This window comes from Brassica napus, chromosome A9, assembly GCF_020379485.1.
Source record: "Brassica napus cultivar Da-Ae chromosome A9, Da-Ae, whole genome shotgun sequence".
Lineage (NCBI taxonomy): Eukaryota > Viridiplantae > Streptophyta > Magnoliopsida > Brassicales > Brassicaceae > Brassica > Brassica napus.
This window is the reverse complement of record NC_063442.1, coordinates 3,268,867-3,289,426: the sequence shown is the minus strand read 5'-3', so window position 1 is coordinate 3,289,426 and position 20,560 is coordinate 3,268,867. Positions and strand designations below refer to the sequence as shown.

At 35.1% G+C, this 20,560-nt stretch overlaps 3 protein-coding genes, 2 non-coding genes and 1 pseudogene across 6 annotated transcripts; 3 read left to right on the top strand and 3 right to left on the bottom strand.

Moving 5' to 3' along the window:
- Window positions 1–1,996: 1,996 nt before the first annotated feature.
- On the bottom strand, window positions 1,997–2,168 carry LOC125578854 (annotated as a pseudogene).
- Window positions 2,169–2,833: 665 nt separating this feature from the next.
- LOC125578886 lies at window positions 2,834–2,984 on the bottom strand. Its single transcript, XR_007316964.1, has one exon. It is a non-coding gene; the product is annotated as a U4 spliceosomal RNA (small nuclear RNA).
- A 271-nt stretch (window positions 2,985–3,255) lies between these two features.
- Window positions 3,256–3,417, bottom strand: LOC125578832. Its single transcript, XR_007316913.1, has one exon. It is a non-coding gene; the product is annotated as a U1 spliceosomal RNA (small nuclear RNA).
- Window positions 3,418–4,188: 771 nt separating this feature from the next.
- On the top strand, window positions 4,189–12,101 carry LOC106362611 (kinesin-like protein KIN-14G). Its single transcript, XM_013802484.3, has 15 exons — window positions 4,189–7,180; window positions 7,309–7,475; window positions 7,850–7,984; window positions 8,061–8,351; window positions 8,547–8,615; window positions 8,684–8,887; window positions 8,997–9,078; window positions 9,184–9,279; window positions 9,349–9,525; window positions 9,622–9,728; window positions 9,976–10,154; window positions 10,255–10,670; window positions 10,945–11,108; window positions 11,183–11,667; window positions 11,753–12,101. Exons 1-15 carry the CDS (start codon window positions 7,063–7,065, stop codon window positions 11,868–11,870), a joined length of 2,808 nt encoding a protein of 935 aa, XP_013657938.2. The 5' UTR covers window positions 4,189–7,062; the 3' UTR covers window positions 11,871–12,101.
- A 100-nt stretch (window positions 12,102–12,201) lies between these two features.
- Window positions 12,202–13,039, top strand: LOC106364004. Its single transcript, XM_013803653.3, has one exon. The coding sequence runs from the start codon at window positions 12,272–12,274 to the stop codon at window positions 12,923–12,925; it is 654 nt and encodes a 217-aa protein (XP_013659107.2). The 5' UTR covers window positions 12,202–12,271; the 3' UTR covers window positions 12,926–13,039.
- Window positions 13,040–17,711: 4,672 nt separating this feature from the next.
- On the top strand, window positions 17,712–20,560 carry LOC106365863 (probable protein phosphatase 2C 73). Of its 2 annotated transcripts, none has more exons than XM_048739382.1 (6): window positions 17,712–17,991; window positions 18,562–18,868; window positions 19,340–19,654; window positions 19,724–19,841; window positions 19,955–20,178; window positions 20,261–20,560. In XM_048739382.1, exons 2-6 carry the CDS (start codon window positions 18,623–18,625, stop codon window positions 20,477–20,479), a joined length of 1,122 nt encoding a protein of 373 aa, XP_048595339.1. In that variant the 5' UTR covers window positions 17,712–17,991; window positions 18,562–18,622; the 3' UTR covers window positions 20,480–20,560. The 2 variants fall into 2 exon arrangements, with proteins under 2 accessions (XP_048595339.1, XP_013660824.2); XM_013805370.3 differs by having other exon boundaries at window positions 17,713–17,991; window positions 18,556–18,868.

Here is a 20,560-nt window from a genome sequence, read left to right as displayed (position 1 = left end):
TTTTCTACAAAACAAAACTAACATAAATTCAAAAATGCACATAATAAATTAATTAAATGCTGAGACATAAAGATAACTCATTTGCTAATAACAATAATATGAACTTGTCTCGGATACGCCACTTACCAATGTATACCGGCAAATTTATGTAGATCATCTGTAAGGTTCGCTTCATCTTTTGCAATATCATTTTGTACAGATCGTTTTCCTAACTTCAAAAACTTTATAGCTAGCCACTATTAGATTGAAGGATAGTCTTTATTAAGAAAAGAAAAGAGAAGAATAAGAGGATGATCTTTGTTAAATTCGTGGAAGAAGTAAACAGCTTGAAGTTTTTTTTTGTAAAGTTATTCACTTAAAGTTGATGTAACGGAGGAGGTGGTGGAGATCATGGCTGTACGTTGAGGCTGATACAAATAAATTTGCTTCTTCATTTTTTAGTGGGGGAAGAAATAAACTGTTTTTGTTTTTTTAACGTAAACTGTTTTGTTTGGATTGTTATTTTTCAGTAACTGTTTTATTTTTTTTTGAAATTTGTTTTAACCAGGTGGCGAAACAGGATTGGTTGAGCGACTTGCGCTTTAGTATATAAGGGATATATAACATACAAGAATATAACACATTTTAGTATTCCTGTTTCTTTTGCTACGCTCTGTTTTATAGTCGTACCATTTCTGAATCTTCTCTTTGCATTGTTTGATCACTTTTTGTTATAAATGAAAATGCAGATAATTTATTGGGGCTTGAGGAGATAGAGGGAGAAGATGACTTCAGGGAGGAGTATGCTTGCCCCTTCTGCTCTGACTACTTTGATATCGTCTCTCTCTGCTGCCACGTAGGCCAAGACCCTCATATGGACACAATTAATGGGGTAAAACATTTATTTTCTGTAATCAAACCATTTGGTTATGCATCAAAATACAACTTTGTGTTTGAATCCCTGTAGGTATGTCCCGTTTGTGCGGTAAAAGTGAGTTCTGATATGGTTGCTCATATAACCCTTCAACATTCAAATATGTTCAAGATATCCTTTTTAATCTTTCCTCCTAATTGTTTCAAAAAAAAAAAAAAAAAAAAATCTTTCCTCCTACCACTTTGTTTTATATTTTTACTTTATGTGATTCTTCAAATGAGTCATTCCTTAACGAAAATATTACATGACAACGCGGAAAAGGAAAGCAAGAAGAGGTGGGGCTCAGTCCATGCTAACAATCTTGAAGAGAGAGTTTCCTGATGGAAAACTTCAGAGCTAGTTTGAAGGATCATCACTTGTTGTTGTATCGTATCATCTTCCTCGTCCAGTATAATAGCTGCTGACCCTTTGCTGTCTTCCTTCATTTCTCCTATGGCTGAGTCAAGTCTATGTGGAGAAGAAACAGGTTCTACTGCCAAGAAAACATTGAGTCAGAGTTTGCCTGAACGGTATTGCTTTCTCACAATAGATCTGGATATTCTCATTGCATAGCTATCTGATTAGTCCTTTGTCTTTGACTTGGATTTTTACAGGAATGTTGAGAAGAAGTTGCTTTCAGCAGAGGATCACAGAGAAAAGTTGAAACAGAGCGAGTTCGTTCAGGGGGTTTTCAGCTCTATGATTCTTGTTGACGATTTATGAAGGGAGAGAACATAACTTCTCTACGGTTATTATTAGATCATTCAGCGATTGGGGAAAAAAAAAGTAATGGAGTTGTTGCTAAGCAACAAGTGATATAGGGAAGAGTTTGGGGATTGCCAGAATAATGTTAGAGAGCTTTGTATTGAAGAGTCAAAGAGAGACATGAATAATGAGTATTATTATTATTCATCTTATTGAACACAGTTTCTCTAGTGAACACTCGATATGTTTGTAGACGGTAAGAAAACAACAACAGAAGAAATTTAAATATTACATCCACGTTTGCATTGAGTTATTTGGACAAGGCCTGAGAAAACATATACAGCTAAACTAGTAATAATCCAGTGAACATATATACAAGAAATTGGACTAATATGGATGGTAGGGGCCGCGCGGACGCAAGCACCCCACTGCCACAAATAATGAGGCAGGCTCTTCCACTTGGGAAGACCTTAGGCTAAGCACCCTTCCTTTACGTGCAATGGAAGTCACTACTCACTAGCCTAGGCCACCCGTCTTTTTGATCACGAGTTGACCCCATCCAGGTAAGTGATTTGAACGTTCTCTCCTCTTCTCTTCTTATACTCTGCTCGGCGTGTTATTCATTTTATGTGTAAGCGATGTGGGACTTGTTAGTAGCACATGTCACTCGCTCAAAAGCTTCAAACTGTTATACACATGGCGAGATGTTGTAAGCCCTGTTAACTGTTTGAGAATTTCTGGTTACATTCCTGGATACTCAAACACAAACTGCATATTTGCTATAACGATTCTTGTCTTTCACAGGAATATTGAAAAGCAGTTTCTTTCATCAGAAACAGAGCAAAGTTTAATCAATCGGTAACATCTATATATATATATATCAGAATAAAGAGCTTCGTCATGAAGAGTCAAGCAAGAAAGACGTGATAATGAGTACTGTTAACTTACGAACACATTTTGCGCTAATGAAAAGTTGAATTGTTTGTAGACCGAATGTGGCAAAGCATAAACCAACACAAAACTATGTGTTGATCAGTTATTAGCACTGAGTTCTGCTCTTAAGATTAGTTTTTTTTTTTTTTTTTTTGCTTAATATGGTTTAGTGTTTGTATTGAAGTTCTGTTTGTATATTATGAACATAATTTTCAGTTTTAGACAACATGTAAAGACATGCCTTAACAACGTTTTGACCAAGGCTAAGAATTAAGAATCAAAACTTGAACTTGATAATTGTAGGGCTTTACCCCGAAGGGAGCCCTTCCAGAAATTCTCGAAGGCCAAAGACAAGCTAAGGCCTAAGAGGGGGTTTGGAAATAGTTTTCAACCAGCAATAGACGCGCCTCGGTTAGTACCTCATTAGCTGCGTCATTGCCCCAAGCGCAAAGATGACTTTCAACCAACGACTGCGTCTCTCTTTTATAGTCACCAAAACCATCCTACTTGATATACATCTCCGATGTGGGACAATTAATATAGCTTGACCTACCAATTATTAATATCCTTTATCAATCATATATTTGTAACTCTCGTCGAAATATCAGTTCTGCCTAAATACAACAATGTTTTGTAATTTATTTTAGCTAAAACATGAAATCATAACAGTATAAGGTTTGACAGCTATAAAACTACAAAAGGTTTCAAAAGACTCATAATGTATGGTAGGAGCCGCGCGAACGCAGGCTCCCTCTGCCACAAATAATGACGCAGGCTCTCCCACTTGGGGAGACCTTAAGCTAAGCGCCTCTCCTTAGTGCAATGGAGATCACTAGCCTAGGCCACTCATCTTCTTGATCAAGTGTCGACCCCGTCCAGGTAAGTGATTTGCTCGTTCTCTCTACTTCCCTTCTTATACTCTGCTCCGCTTGTTATGTTCTGTATGTGTAATCGATGTGGGATGGTTTACAACATTTTACTACTGAAACAGGCTTGAGATGGCAAAATTCGTTTGTATTGTACATATGGGCCGAAGGCCATTTAAGTGTTTGGGCTACAAACCAGAAACAAATCTCTGAGTTTGAGTTTGAGTAAAAAGGTTAAAAGTGAAGCATTAAATTAAGAGAATGATGAAATCATCAGAGAATAAAAAAGAGTGACATCACACACTTAATCATGAAACCACTAGTGCTCTTGCTGCCTTTGTTGATATCTTGAAGTGATAATTTTCCTGAAAAAGCAGGCCTGACCCTCGACAACTCTGAACTGGAAGCAAAATAAAGGGGGCTTATTACATATAAAAATTGGGAAACAAAGTTGACTATGCTTGATCTCAGCATCACAATAACATAACAATGCTAACCATAAACCAACTAATCTACCGAAGATTTTGTTGAAAAGAAGACCAAAATTTAAGATATTCTACGCATGGTCGGAACCACATGCTTTGTTTGCTTGTATACAGGGTCGGTAACATGAAAGAGAACAATGGATTGAACATCTAAATGCACTTCAAGGACATAGCAGATGTACATATTTGCATTGAAACTTCCACTAAATACTTCCTACCAAACGTTATGCAAAAGAAAAGAGACACAACCATATATTATAGGCCATACCAATTAGTTAGAATACTCATACAATCGTATAGGGCTAGAGATCATATACAGTACATGGAAGAGGGTTAGTGTCTTGGCCTAATGTCTCGGTTTTTTTTTTCTTTTGGATTCGAAATTGCTTCATCATCTGTTTAGGACGTTTTTAGTTTTATATATCTGCTTAAAAATCACCTTTGTTTGAGAAAATGGAGAAACAAAACTACAAAAGTTGCAGTATATTCCTAAAATTTATCTATTGTATGTATTGTCTAATATATCTCCCATTTTGTGTTTCTTAGGAAAATATTAAAACTAATAATTAAATCATAACATTTCCTCTTTTATTTTCATTTTTCTTAATATAATTTGTCTATGCAGATTAGTAATGTGCAGACATAGTCTATATTAAGATAAAATAACCAACCTTCATAAATATTTTCACGAAAACCCTACCTTGTTTCCGAATGTTTAATCATGATTTTGGATGTGACCGGTGAAGAAACTATACAGTAATGTTTCATCCAATCAACTTTAAAAGGCTGTGGGGGTGGTGGACTACATCTTAAAACTTGCGTGTTTTCTAATTTTTTCCTAACTAGAGAAAAACCCCAAACTTACAATCCAAAAATAATATCATATAGTACTTAGTTGCTATCACAACAATAATCAGTGTTGTGATTAGACAGTGTTATACCGTAACATCTAGTCACGGCCATAGTGTTTAGGTCGGGAGAGACAGGAGACCTTGTTTGCTACTTTAAATGTTCCAATCCCAAAGCAAAGGATATACACTGGAGGGCTCCTCTCAAAAGCCTTCACAAATCAAAAGTATTTTTCAAGTACATCAAATCATACTTATGGAACTTCTTTTGTCGCGTTCCGTCGACAGGCGTAATTATCTATTTAATATGTCAACTGTTAAGCATAATTGTTATCATCTATTTTTGGTCAGACAGTTATACACATGCAATGATGATATCGTATCAGTTTAGTTCGTTTTATTTCACATTTTAAGAAGGGGTCGTTGGATTAATAACCTAAATTCCGTTCTACATATGTCTGAACTTTATAGTATCATCGATGCATCATCATCACTTCGATTGATCTCTGCATAATATTAATACATTTTGTTGACAGTAGAATTAGTGTGAAAATAAAACAACTGAAAGTGATGTCTGGTCTGTTTTTCTTACTAATTAGGAAGGAATGTGAAATGATATAGTCCACAGACACTTTGACAGTTTATACAAATTTATTAATTAAGCTCCCTAAACAAAAGCAAAATAACTGTCCCTCTTATAAAAACGAGGCACTTATGGATATTATCATACTAATGTTACAAAATTATGAAGAACGTCGGTCCCATTTAAGAAGCAATAATCCATTTATTATTAGGATCCATTGAACTGGACCACCCAAACGAATACACACCACGTCGTACCATACATACAGATTAATACATTCGTTTATGATGTAGCGTTTTATAATATCAAAAGAACCATATATCTAAGCAAAGCTATACTTTTACAGGTTGGTGTGTTCGGCAAAGGGTCATGCTCACTTCTAAAAGCTGATACTTATACATTATAAAGTTGATTTTCGATAAGAGCAGATGATACCACGATTAATGTAATAGGGTTATTTCATTTGACACATAATCTTTCCAAAGGCTGGAGCTTATATATACAACATAAAGTTTAGTTCTAGATATTAATATTCCGACCAGCTAAAAATCTACAACAAAATAATTGTTATAAGATTGAAGATCACGAAAACAGTACAAGTTTTGACGATCTGTGGGGTATGTAGTTAGTGCCAAAGCTAACCTCTGTTCTAAAAGTTGAAAGAATAGAAAATGTGGAGGTTCAGAAATTGATGTGTGTTTTTTGATCTGAACTTACGTGCCTAATCCTCACTTTAGCCAGCATGTTTATGGGCTGCCTGCCTTTTTAAAAGTGGCCCCATTCAAATTACGGCCCGAGCATTTCATTTAATCGCTAATTAAATTACGATTTCTTCATCGGAATTTGGATACATGCGCGCCTTTTCTGGATCAGGTCCGAAGCTCCGGTTTGACTAACAGGCAAACGGCGTTAAAGGTAATCATCTTATGTTTTCTTATCATGTCCAAAATGTAGTGAAAATGCATCCAAATTCCAACAAGAAATTAATGATTTATAACATTTGCACTTCAAAATAATCGATAATACAGTAAATAAATATTTTTCTTATTAATAGAATCACTAAAAAGGTAATATATTAAACTTAATTCTTTTTTTTGACAAAAAAAGAATATATTTACCTGTAAAAGTATAAAAATATTGGAAAATATTCCATATTTTTATTAAAAATTATATTTTGTATGTTTATACATATTAAAATTCAATGATAAGTATAATTTAAAGTAATAATAATTCAGTAAATACAATTACGTTTATTAAAATTTACAGTTTACCATTTATTAACTCATATCAAATATATTGAAAACATAAAATACATCCATTTAGAGATAAAAAAATTTCTACAAAATATTTATCTTTCAAGAGTTGAAGGAATATTTTATAATCAGACAATTCCAAGCATAACCTTTTAATTTTTTTAAACATATAAGCCGCTGGTCGTAAAAAAGGAAACAAATAATATTGGCCGAAAGAAAACGAACCTAACCAGAAGGTTAGGGGGATAGGTTCGGAGCGTATTGCGCCTCTTTCACCCCCTCCGCTAGAATCTAAATATTAATTAATTAATTTGGTTTAATCCATAGAAAGTGTTAGCGAGAAAGTGAGGGAAATTATTCATTTCAAAAGACATATCCTTCTTCCATTGCCATCCTTTATAATACAAACCGCAAACTTCTCCCTATCGTCTTCTTCCTCACACAGAGAGAGAGAGAGAGATTCTCTAATCATTAACAATTTCGCGAAAATTCTCTGGATGGAGTCGAATGATTTTTCCTTCTCCGTAGTATCCATCGTTGAAGATGTTCTTCAACATTATAGTACCCGATCAAACGACGCCGGATCGCTGTTACCCCGGAAACTCGAAGAATCTTGTGAGTTTCTCTCCCCGATCTTATCCCCTTTCGTGTGTTCTCCTATAATGATTTTGAATTATCATATAAAACGTATTTTCTTCAAGGACTGGTTCTCGATTTTGAGCTTTTATATATTTGGTACGTAGCTTTAAGAAGATACGAAGCTGCTGCATGGCTTAGAGAAACGCTCGGAGTTTCTAGCGGTAGAGACTTCCCCGCCGAACCTTCTGAAGAAGATTTTAGGCTTGGGTTGCGAAGTGGGATCGTTCTTTGTAATGTTCTTAACAAAGTTAATCCTGGCTCAGTCTCAAAGGTATACTTCATACTTTTTTTTTTTGAATACCAGGAGGGAGGTACGGACTAAAACCCGTAATCTCTGGACCCGAAACCAGATCATATAATATTAGTTTCTTCCCAGCATATAAATGGTTTAATATTTAGTTTGTTCTTGGTGTTACATAGTTAAATAATTGTATTAAACAATTGTATACAATGGCGGACAAGCTTGCTGGGAGTTCTCCATAAGCTATGATTTATGTTGATTCTGTTCCACCAATTTTGATTTATTAACCGGTTTATTTATTAAAGTATTATAGTTTTGGCAGAAAATAAAGTATTAAACCACATAGACAAGATAAATGGAAACATTATTGACTTATGTAGAGAATTAATATCTTTATTTTACAGGTTGTTGAAGCACCGGATGATGTTGCAGATGGAGCTGCGCTCTCTGCTTTTCAGTACTTTGAAAACATCAGGAATTTTTTAGTTGCTATTGAGGAAATGGGTTTGCCATCTTTTGAAGCTTCTGACATGGAGAAGGTATTAAAAAAGTGGAGACTTATAGAAGTGTAGCTTTTCCATTATTGATTTTTGGAACATATGTTTTTTTTTTCAGGGAGGAAAGTCTATTAGGATAGTGAACTGCATACTTGCACTTAAGTCTTACAGCGAGTGGAAACTGAAAGGTGGAACTGGTCCGTTTAGGTATGGATCCAACATGAAGAATAATTTTGGATCGAGGAAACCGTTTCTGAGGAAAAGTTCTGAGCCGTTCATGAGTTCCATGTCAATAAATCATTCATCAACTGATCAACCTCTGTGTTCTGATGTTGGGCAAGTAAGTGGATCCATTAACGGGCTTGTTCGATCATTTCCTTCAGACAGAAAGCCTGAAGATATTCCAAATGTAAGAATTCTGTTTGTCTTTGCTGAATGATTTTTTTTTTAATATTGACAGTAATCTTTTTAAGCTCCTTAGGATATACTAAAATAACTGATGTGTATGTATCTACAACTGTAGGCTCAGGAATTGTTAGCGAGACTAGTAGACACCATTTTCCAAATTCTTATTGAGAAATCTTTTTTTTTTTAATCTGCTCAGGTTATAGAGTCTGTGCTGAACAAAGTTATGGAAGAAGTCCAGCAGCGGTTATCAATCCACAATGAAATGGTGAGGTCAATCATGATGTCATTCTGGATATAGATATTAAAAAGCTTGCTTTCAATTTTCCTTTTCAGATGAAATCAAGTTCAAAGCCTATTCAAGAAGATGATTCATCCTGCGAGGAGACAGTGGTACCGTCTCAGCAGTGTGAGGTAAGGCAACATGAGGAAACTGAAGAGAACAGTCCATCAAAGGTCGTAGAAGAAAAGATTCAAAGAATAAATACTGAACACTATGAAGAACAAGAGATTCTTCTAAATCAACAAAAGCACATCCAGGTAACTTCCATTAACACCATCTGTGAGAATGGTTGCTTTTTGTATCTTCTATTCTCAGTACAGCAATTACAAGTTATACAGAGTTTGAGCTTTGTTTAAATGCCTGCAGGAGTTGAAGCAAACTTTAAGCACTACAAAAGCAGGAATGCGATTACTGCAGAAGAAGTATCAAGAAGACTTCTTTCACCTAGGTAGTCAACTCAGACCATATTCTTGCTATGTGCTTGTTCAGACCTCAATGTTTAAACAGTGAAAGTATAATGTGTCATCGTTTTTTTTTTTTTTTTTTCACACAGGCAATCATGTAAATGGTTTAGCTCACGCGGCTACGGGATACAAAAGAGTGCTTGAAGAAAACCGCAAACTGTACAACCTAGTGCAGGACCTGAAAGGTATCTATCATTACAGAAAAAAAAATCACTTGTGTCATGCTTAGAGACCTCACACTTGGTAATTATTAGGGAATATACGAGTATACTGTCGGGTTAGGCCATTCTTGCCTGGGGAACCAACTGCTTTGAGTACCGTGGAACACATAGATGAAGGGACTATCACGATCAGAGTGCCATCAAAGTATGGGAAAGAAGGACACAAACCATTCATGTTCAACAAAGTCTTTGGTCCTTCTGCAGCACAAGGTTATTTAAGGCTTTGATTTTCCATGTCCCTATAATGTTTCTTTGAGTCTTTTTCTCTCTGGTTAACATTACTGAATGAATCCTTTTGTTCCTCAGAGGAAGTGTTTTCAGACATGCAGCCTTTGGTACGGTCGGTTCTTGATGGCTACAATGTCTGCATCTTTGCTTACGGCCAAACTGGGTCCGGGAAAACTTTTACCATGGTAAAAACTGCTACTCCCTCAGTTTCATGATATAAGATATTTTGGTTAAAAGCACAAGAATTAAAAAACTTAGTAAAATATTATTTGATTATTTAATTTTCAATAAAGTTAAAATTATCTTAAAAGTAGTAAAACATTTTATATTTTGGAACATCAAATTTTCTGTAAAATGTCTTATATTATAATTGATGTAGTTTACTTTACACAATACCAAATTTTCAATTTCTAATTTGCCTATCTACTCTAGACAGGGCCTAAGGAACTGACTGAAGAAAGCCTAGGTGTGAACTACAGGGCACTGGCTGATCTGTTTCTTCTATCAGACCAAAGAAAAGACACAACCAGCTACCAAATCTCGGTTCAGATGCTTGAAATTTATAACGAGCAAGTCAGAGATCTACTTGCCACTGATGGCCAAACTAAAAGATATCCTTTGGACTAATACATTTTTTTTAATTACTGTCTCCTCATCTTTTAATACCTATAAGATAACTTTGTTTTTGTTTGATCCTTAACTCTTGATTACGTTGGAGATCAGAAACAACTCTCAAAATGGAATTAACGTTCCGGAAGCAAGTCTAATGCCTGTCTCAACGACGGATGATGTTATACAGTTGATGGATCTAGGACATATGAACCGTGCAGTGAGCTCTACAGCCATGAATGACAGAAGTAGTCGATCTCACAGCTGTGTGACTGTTCATGTTCAAGGCAGAGACCTCACGTCTGGAACTATCATCCATGGTTCCATGCATCTGGTTGATCTTGCAGGAAGCGAGAGAGTGGACAAGTCAGAGGTGACTGGAGACAGACTGAAGGAGGCTCAACACATCAATAAGTCACTCTCGGCTCTTGGCGATGTTATCTCTTCGCTTTCTCAGAAGACTTCTCATGTGCCTTACAGGAATAGTAAACTCACCCAGCTTCTCCAGGACTCCCTCGGTAAAATTCTCAAAACCCCTCATCACTAGTTGCATATGTGTAGATACTTGCACACAAATCTTATACCAAGCACCAAAGATCGTTAGCTCCACTGGAAAGAATCCTGACCATTGTGTCAGAGGTTCTTGATTCGAGTGACCGTTGAGACCAAACTAATATTATATGTTATGGTTTTGGTCCAGGAGGTTATAGGTTTTGGCCCCGAACATATTCACAAAAATAAAAAATCTTATAATACAAAGCATTTTTTCAACTTCTGTTTGTATGTTGTTAGGTGGATCAGCCAAGACGCTTATGTTTGTACACATTAGTCCAGAAGCTGATACTCTTGGAGAAGCTATTAGCACTCTGAAGTTTGCTGAACGAGTGGGGAGTGTTGAGCTAGGCGCTGCTCGTGTGAACAAAGATAACTCAGAAGTCAAGGAGCTTAAAGAACAGGTTTCTAAACCATACTTATTTGTTGTATCCTAATCCTATCACTAATCTGATAATGTTCTGTGGGGATTTTTCAGATTATTAATCTTAAAATGGCTTTAGCGAGGAAAGGAAATGGTAATGATGCACAACCAACCTCTTTGCCACATACCCCTGAGAGAGTATCAAGAAGAAGATCACTTGAAACACCTTCCGTGCGACCCAAGCTTCCTAACATTGGAAACGCGCCAAGCAACCTTAGGCAGCCTTTTAGCGATACTGCATCTTCAAGAAGACACACCTTAGACCTCCATGAGTTAATGAGGCGGAGGCAATCACTCAACGCGAATGAAGAGGATAGAGAATCTAAGTCAGGGGAGTGGATAGATAAACAAGATCTCGAAGTGCAGAGTGTTACAGATAACGAATCTGATGAAGGCGTGGCAAGTGACTGCTCAGATTCTGATTTGTTGTGGCGATTGAACGTTCAAGTGAATGTGCCTAGAGTTGCTAATAAACAAAGTTCAGAAAATCCCAAACCGAGGAAAGTTCAGACAAGAACTACTAAACTCTCAGAAACCAGGTAATAATAATATCTTTGAATTTTGATTTTAAGTATTTTGCATTATTCTTTAATGATCAAGAGGCTTTGTGTTTTCTTGTGGCAGAAGTTTAATTCCATCTCTGATCCCAGCACCAAGTAAGAGAACTCCTAACACCGTGAACTCGCAGCCGCAGCAGCGAGTAACCAGAGATGGAAAACGCAGATTGAGTTTAGGCAAGTGAACATGTTTTCACCAGTTTTTTTGTAAAGAGTTAAAACAAGGAAATTAAAACAAAAGATTGTTTTTGTATAATGTGAATCTCAAATATACTGCTTTGTGTGTACAATATTATACAAATTTACTGGAAAGAGAACATAAACTCCTTTTATGACTTTTTGGATATTTCGAACATTTTTTTTTTGTAGAAAGGATATTTCGAACATAACTATGTACTTTATACTAATGTCTAAATTCAACCGGAAAACGAATCTGAACCAAAAGCACGATCTAGCACTAACCTGTAACCCACTAGGAGACGTGTAGTCAACCCACGTTTTGTAAAATCACTTTGATTCCTAATACAAATACATAGCTCTTTCCACAACACCACCACTACTTTCTCTTTAATCATTGGTTGAATCAATGACGATATCTGTATCCTCATCAAACTCTCCTAAACCACAAATCATCACTGAGATGAGCAAGGATTTGCCAAGGATAATGCCTGTGTCCACATCCACATCGTGCATGTTTAGGGTTTCACTGTGTCAAAAGATCAAACGACCTAATACACCAGAGAAAACCAGGAGGAAGAACCAGAAGAAAACATACAAGAAGAAGATGAAAGAAGAGAAAGGAAAGAGAGGTTTCATCAGACCCGGGTTGGTGTTTCCAGTTAAGAAGATGACTTCTGTAATTTCCGGTGCCTTCAGACGCAAGAAAACACCCAAAGTTGAAAACAGAGAACAGAGAGATGATTCTGAAAGAGAGACTACTGAAGCTGCTAAGAGCATGGCTGTTGTTAAAGCAAAACCCAAGCATATCTTACTTCAGAAGAAGAGTTTTTGGGGAAGCGCAAGAATTGGACTCAAGATACTCATCTTAGGGCCAAGATTGAAGACGAGAAGAAGAAGAAGAAGAAGAAGAAGACAAAGAAGAAGCGTAAGCTTCAGCGAGGGTAATGGAGACGAGGAGCTATGCAAGAAGAGAATACTAATGGGTGAAAGATGCAAACCGATAAACCGGTCAGGTGTTTTGCAGTATGATGGTGATGGGATTCTTGTCCCCGAGCCATGACCATTGTTAGTAGTCATAGTACGTTGCTTATCACATCTTAAATAGTCAAGAGTATGTTTCTTACTTCTTGTCGAGAGATGCAGATATAGTTGTTGTTGTTTTTTTCTTTTTTTATGCAGGTATATTTGTACAAACTTTATTTCGTATCAGTGTCAATATCTTAACAATCTTTAAACTAAGGCTACATTTGAAGATCTATTAACACTGCCTAAACCTTTGATAGACAATCCACATCAACACTAATTAACTAAGAACATCCCCGATATATTTTGCTAATTTTTTTTTTTTTTAAATAGAGATGTTGTTTGCTCCAATGTACTTTTCTATAATAGCATTGTTCAAAATATAAAGTTAAAATAGATTGTTATTTCTTCTATAAATAGAAAAAAAATAGCAATTTCTATTTTAAAGAAAAAAATATCAAGAGATTGGAGTGAATTTACCTCTAAATAATATTATAAAAGACAAAATTGTAATGGGTCGGAAATGCTCTAGACTGAAGGAATAATATGGAGAGATTTGAGATTAATTACATGGACTATTATGAGTAAAGCAATTGTAGTTTGTTCATCTTTGTAACTGTTCTGGAGTTTGGTTGCTTGTAGAGGATGGTGACGTGTTGTTGATGTTGTTAGGACTAGTCTTTTGTTCAAGAGGTGGAAAAATCTCTGGCTTTTATTGATTCCCTTGTTGGCTTTAGCCGCCGCTAATTTCCCAAATTACAATGCCTTTGAGAATTTTGTAAATAGGGGTTCATCCTTGCACAAGCTAAAGTTAATTATTCTTAGGGATGAAAATGATCAGTCGTGTGTCACACGGTGGATAGACTCTGTGGTTAAGCATAAACTCAAGCATCTTGATGTTGAGTGTCACGTGAAGCGTTAGTGTTTCTAGAAGAGATTCTCTTAGACCATCTCCAATGGTACACTATAATTTTCTCTATATTTCACTCTAAAATAGAATAACTCTATTATAGAGTTGAATTTGCTCCAATGGTTTACTATATAATAGAGTGAAATATATAGTATTTTTGTTTTTTTACTCTATATTTGGAATAAAAATCAAGAATACTCTATATTTCACTTTATTATAGAGTAACTCTATTATAGAGTGAACTATTGGAGCAAATTCAACTCTATAATAGAATTACTCTATTTTAGTGTAAATTATAGAGGAAAAAATAGAATCTCTTTGGAAATGCTCTTAAACCTTTATATGTGACGATCTAGCACTTGCCAAATCATATTTTGTTAACCGCTACAAAATTAAATTTTAGGTATAGGTTTACAATCTGATTGAGACTATAGTCCCCATTCTTGAAGCTAATTTTTTCGATTTTTTTTTTGAACTTGTATGTTTATATGGTAGCTTGAGCATACGCTAAACAAAACCGACCATTTGTTGACTCATTGAAGCCCTTTGACCAAGGTAATTACCAAATCTTGTCGGTAACCAACAACAATCAGGTGGTTTCAGATTTATTTGTCGTCGTTCCCTCAAAATTTTCTATCTCTTTTTACCTAATGCCAGAATTGAAGATCTTTTGCTTCTTCCTCGTTTCTTCTCTCTCTCTCTATATAATGGTCATAAACAAAGCTCTCGTTACTTTATAGTTCAACATATATACATTCAAGTTATTCCGGGAGCGGAGACATATTAACGGAGCTCGGATTCATCAACCCAGGTATGTTTGTTTTCGTCTCTCTCAGGTTAACTAACTGTCTAGCTGCGTTTCACTAGTTGATATTTATGGGATTCTTATGGCCAAGTTGATGGGCTCTTTGTGTCATAGCATCGTGCAACATTCGAGTTTTCCATTTTCATACTGCAACAAGTTTTGTCTAAACTTTTATGTGTGTGCTTACTTATATATATATCCATAGCTACGGATCGCGTGTAGGTCCCGTGATGACCTAACTCATCATGTGGTTCTCGATTAAGTTCGGTTGCCGAAATTGTAACTTCCCACTAGAAGTCTCCTGGAATCCTGGTGGTATGGTAGCCTATGTAATGTTTCGCACGTCACGTGTTCATGCATTATAGCTTATATAACTCATTACCACGCACGCTCTTAAATTCAGATCTAAAGTTAAAACATTTTAGTTACACATAATCGGTAAGATTCGAAGATCCTTTAGTCTATTTTTAGTATATTAATGTTTTCAAATACTTTTGAATTTCAAATATCCAACCTGTCTTATTTATTCATAATCTTTATATATTTTTGTTTCTCAAGTCCAAAATATAAACCAGTTTTGTTTTTAAAGAATTTGTGCGCATGATTGTTGCCGACATATTGGGGATTCATCCAACGAACCAACCAATACAGTGTTTGTTGTTTTCTTATGTCCCATCACACCGAAAGACTACGGGTCACACGCAGTCCCCATAATCTGGGTCCCACTAACTGTTCCCTTCTCTCGAGGAATGTGAAACACGAAGGTTCGTGTCCAGAGCGTCTGACTATTGCGACCTGACACGGTACGGTTATCGATCCGGTTCACTCGCTGTAAATACTACTAAAAATATCGGTGATCAAACCGGAATATAACCATATATTGTGCAAATGAATCGAACCAGACAAATCATTCCTTTATCATCATGACATGAGCTGTCTTTCAGTTAAAATAAAAAAAATTATAAAAACGATCAAATTAGTTGTCAAATAATAATACTACTCGAGATATTTGTGTGAACTATTCCTTTTCTTTTCACGAGAGTTATTTGGGTGAGATTAGTGATTATTTATATTGCATTTTGTCTGACATACAAAAGGATCTCAATTGATCTCTATCAATTAATTATATCTGCATGAATCTTTATGAAGCATTTCTTTTTTACAATATATGGACCACATTCACATGTTATAATAATCATATAATTGTTTATGGCTTGCAGTATATAAACCTGTTTATCTATACTTTAGAAGTCTTATGTTAAACGTGTATAACGACGACTTATGTACTTTATATTTTCTTTTTGCTAAATACTTTATATCTATTTTGCATGCTCAAATTGTTGTTTTCCCACTATGCGTTTAATTACCAATTATTATCAGTTCGAATTATACAAGCGTTTGCTAAGGACGGAACTAGTTATCAACATTTGAGTCGAAGGGCCACAAATAACAATCAGTGCACTGCCTTTTTAAAAAAGTTAGAGCGCACTATTGTTAAGTCATTTCTGTCAATTTCATTTTTTTTCTTCCCATCTTGGTTGGCCGGGAGTAAAAATTTGTAGTCAATAACATAAAACCAGCACATTTACATAAACTAATTTTAAAAATACATTTCCTCCGTTTTATAAAGAGGGTCACTTAGAATTTTTTCAAGCATATTAAAAATGATTAAAATGTATTAACTTTTTTATTAATTATATCCATTTGACCAATAATATTTGAGATAAATAATTTATTTATAATATCATTACATTTTACAATTAATATTAAACTGAAAATAAGTATAAATTGAGTTGGGATTCTAAAATGATATTTTATGTAACAATTTTTTTTTAAAATGACATTTTTTAAAAAACAAATGGATGTATAATTTACAAAACTAATTTACTTCAACTGACTTCTGCATATATGAATAAATTATAATTTCAGATTTTTTTTTTGAAATGATTTTCATATAATTTAATTTCAGAAATTAGTTTTGCCATCGACGGAAATATCTTTTGGTAAGAAAACTGACTATTTCAGTTAAATCATATGTATTACGTATTATTCCATCAATTGATGTCTTGACATACGGAAATATTCTTACAACGATAATTAATCATATGACGCAATACCCAAAAGATGTAATATCAATCATACATTCATATATACATGCACGTATATATTTATTTTTTTTGACATGAATCTCCTGCTTTTAGTTCAAAATGAAAACCAATCACAAGTAAACTTCCCGAGTTCTAGACGCACCATTACAATCCTCCGATAAAACAAAATCAACATGCTCTGGAACAGACTCAAAATAATACAAACTAAACAGTAAAAAAAATGGATAGTTAGCTAATCCGTCTGTAAATATATGTTTATGATATACATGTATATATGACTGAGTGATTAGATTCCTCAATAAACTTGATTTTATATATTGTTTTGCTATTATTCGTATAATAATTGCATAGCATCAGACCGTTAAAAAAATGCATAACCACAACGGAACTGTTGACATTCTTCTTATACGGATAATGTAAATAAATAGTATAACTGATTATTTTATTTATCTTGGCTATTAATACATTCAGTCAGAAACTATTTATATTTTCTGGTTTGCACAGAAAAATATTTGATCTATAAATTTGATAATTTGACCTTTATTTGTTGGATCTGTTTTGTTTGACTCCTGATGCAACGATTGGGACACACTCATCGCTTAACCTACACCACAAATTTCATTTTATCACATACTTACATCATTTTTCCATTTTATTGTTTCTGACAATAATTTCTTATCAGCACCTAAATATGACTACCATATTTATTTCAACAACATTTTAAATTATTTAAGTTCTGTAACAAATTTTTAATAGTTGACAAAATAATTGTTTAACGTCTGGAGAACTTATAAAAACATATCTCGTAGTTGTCGCCGTTAAGAATCCCAAACTAAATATTAAAATTTGTTTTCAACCAACCAGATTTATTTTAAAACTTAAACAACAACAAATATCTTGGAGACAAAAAAAAAAATCTTGGAGACTTTATGATTAAAGAAAATATGATTATTGAATTTTCTTATTTTATATCATCCACAAAAGAACAAAGACAATGTCGTCCATGTCCTTGTCCTTTCTCCTACCATACGATAAATGACAGAGAGAACTACTGGAACACCTTACCAGAAATTTTGAACTTTCATTTATCAAATAATTTTAATTATATTCCTTTTACCTTAGTTGTTCCATTAAATGTGTTGCTTTCTCTTTGGAGCATTAAATGGATTCTGATAACGTTCTCTCGCTTCTGTAGCTAACTCTCCTCCTTCTCCGGTGGGTGCTACGTCAGCTTTTCCGAGCTTACGTCATCTCCACGGCGTCTCTGAGCCATATCAAAGGTTTCTCCTTCTGTCTATATCTCTCTTCATACATCTAAGTATAATCTGATTGGTCAGTGACAAATAACGAAGGTGAAGAGAAACGCTGTGCTGTGCTCTACCGTTTTGAGTAAATCTACGGAGATTAGTTGTGTTTGCTTCTTTTAGCCTGTTAGGTTTAGTTTTAATATATATTAATGCAACAACTTGCTCAAAGTTCTGAGACTGTTATAGATTTTTCTTTTCCTTGCTAGTTTTAATTTCCTGAAAAGCAAAGGAGGGAATCTTGAAACCTCGCAACTTGTTTTCCTTTTCCTTACTTAGAATATTTCCAAATGTGTGTTTCTATAAATAGAAACTTGATTTCCCTTATAGTCAAATTCGTATTTTATATTCCCAACTTTTATCTCAAAAGATAATCTGTGAAGGTTGTTTCGATGGAATTCCATGTCAGACTTATGAATATTCTACTACAATTATTCAATATAATTTATTACGATTTTTTCTCCTTTAAATCCTTTGGAATTGGACCTCTGTTTATATATTTTTCCCCCTAAAATTATGTTTTTGTTTTGTTTTGTACAGATTCAGGATCAATCTTGAGCTAAACGAGAAAGTTGCTGATTGTTATCTTCTTGGTGTGATAAAAAGAATGGGATATTTTTCGTCGATGTTCAGTGGGTTTGCTCGATCTTTCTCGATCAAGAAAGTGAAGAACAATAATGGAACTAGCGACGCTAAGGAAGCTGCTGATGAGATGGCGAGAGATGCCAAGAAGAAGGAGAAGATTCTGAAATCATGTGGTTACGTTTATGCAGACGGTTCTAATAACTCGGCCTCTGTTTTCTCTAAACGCGGAGAAAAAGGCGTTAACCAGGACTGTGCAATCGTTTGGGAGGTATGCTACAACTTACAACTCTCTTCAGTTACTAACCTTTTTGCCCGTTTTTAGCTTTTTCTTTTCTTTTTGCGTTTGCGTTTGCTAGACTGCTTGGTTCTTTTAAATGTTACTAACAGCAACTAGATTCATATATTCTCTATGCGATTTACTGCCTTTTGAGCTTGTTTATACCATAGTTATCGGTTATAGGTTGGCCGGCCATGAAATTTTGGAGTCTACATGCAATTTTGTAAAGGTTTTAATTAAAAATTGTTTATAAGGTTGAAAATCTATGTTTATGTAAATTAATTTAAATAATTTAGAGGTTATAGGTCAAATATTTCACTTGCCTATGCCATACCGATCCTTTCTTTTGATTCCTTTTTTTCAATAAAATTGGTATATTTTCTGTGTTTGCTATATCTTCCAGCTTCAAAACGCAGGGTTAACCAATGATGAGCCTGTTGACAATTTGTCTTTGGTAAACAGGGATTTGGGTGCCAAGAAGACATGATTTTCTGCGGAATATTCGATGGACATGGACCATGGGGTCACTATGTAGCCAAACATGTAAGAAACTCAATGCCTTCGTCGCTTCTTTGCAACTGGCAAAAGAGTCTTGCTCAAGCCACACTACTAGACCCCGAGATAGACCTAGAAGGATCCAATAAAAAGCTCTCAAGATTTGACATATGGAAACATTCCTATCTCAAGACATGTGCATCAGTTGATCAAGAGCTTGAACATCACCGCAAGATAGATTCTTACAACAGTGGCACAACCGCTCTAACTATTGTCAGACAGGTAAAACAAAAAAAACATTAGTTACCTATTTATTATGTCCACTAATCAATGGTTTCTTGATGAATATAGGGTGAAGTTATTTATATATCAAATGTAGGCGATTCGCGAGCCGTACTAGCCACGGTTTCTGATGAAGGAAGCTTGGTTGCTGTTCAGCTCACACTCGATTTCAAACCTAATCTGCCTCGTTAGTTCTCTCAACTCCTCCTAAGAAAATTAAAGTTGGAAAAAGAAATATGTTTCTTGTTATAGTAAGCTCTTGAATCTTGATTTCTTGTATTTGTTTTGCTGTTAAAATAGAGGAGAAGGAGCGGATACTCGGATGCAAAGGGAGGGTTTTCTGTCTGAAAGATGAGCCTGGAGTCCACCGTGTGTGGCAACCAGATGCAGAAACACCGGGGCTCGCAATGTCGAGAGCATTCGGAGACTATTGTATCAAAGATTATGGGTTGGTCTCAGTCCCTGAAGTCACTCAAAGACATATCTCTGCTAAAGATCACTTCATTATCTTGGCTAGTGATGGGGTAAGTATCTAGAAACCCACATATTATTTACTTTAGTAAAATGTTATATTGAACAATACTTTTTTTGGTTTGAATATAAAAGATATGGGATGTGATCTCAAACCAAGAAGCTGTAGAGATCGTTTCTTTGACCACTGAGCGGCCTAAGGCGGCTAAGAGGTTAGTTGAGCAAGCGGTTCGGGCTTGGAAGAAGAAGAGACGAGGAATCGCCATGGACGATATGTCCGTGGTCTGCCTCTTTCTCCATTCGTCATCGTCATCTCTCTCACAACATGTTCATCATTCCACGACTTTTAAGTAAAAAAAATGAGTTGTAAATAGTTCAGGGATAGCGTTGCACATTCATTTTGAAATTGGAAATGCATTTTTTTGGTTGCAGTGA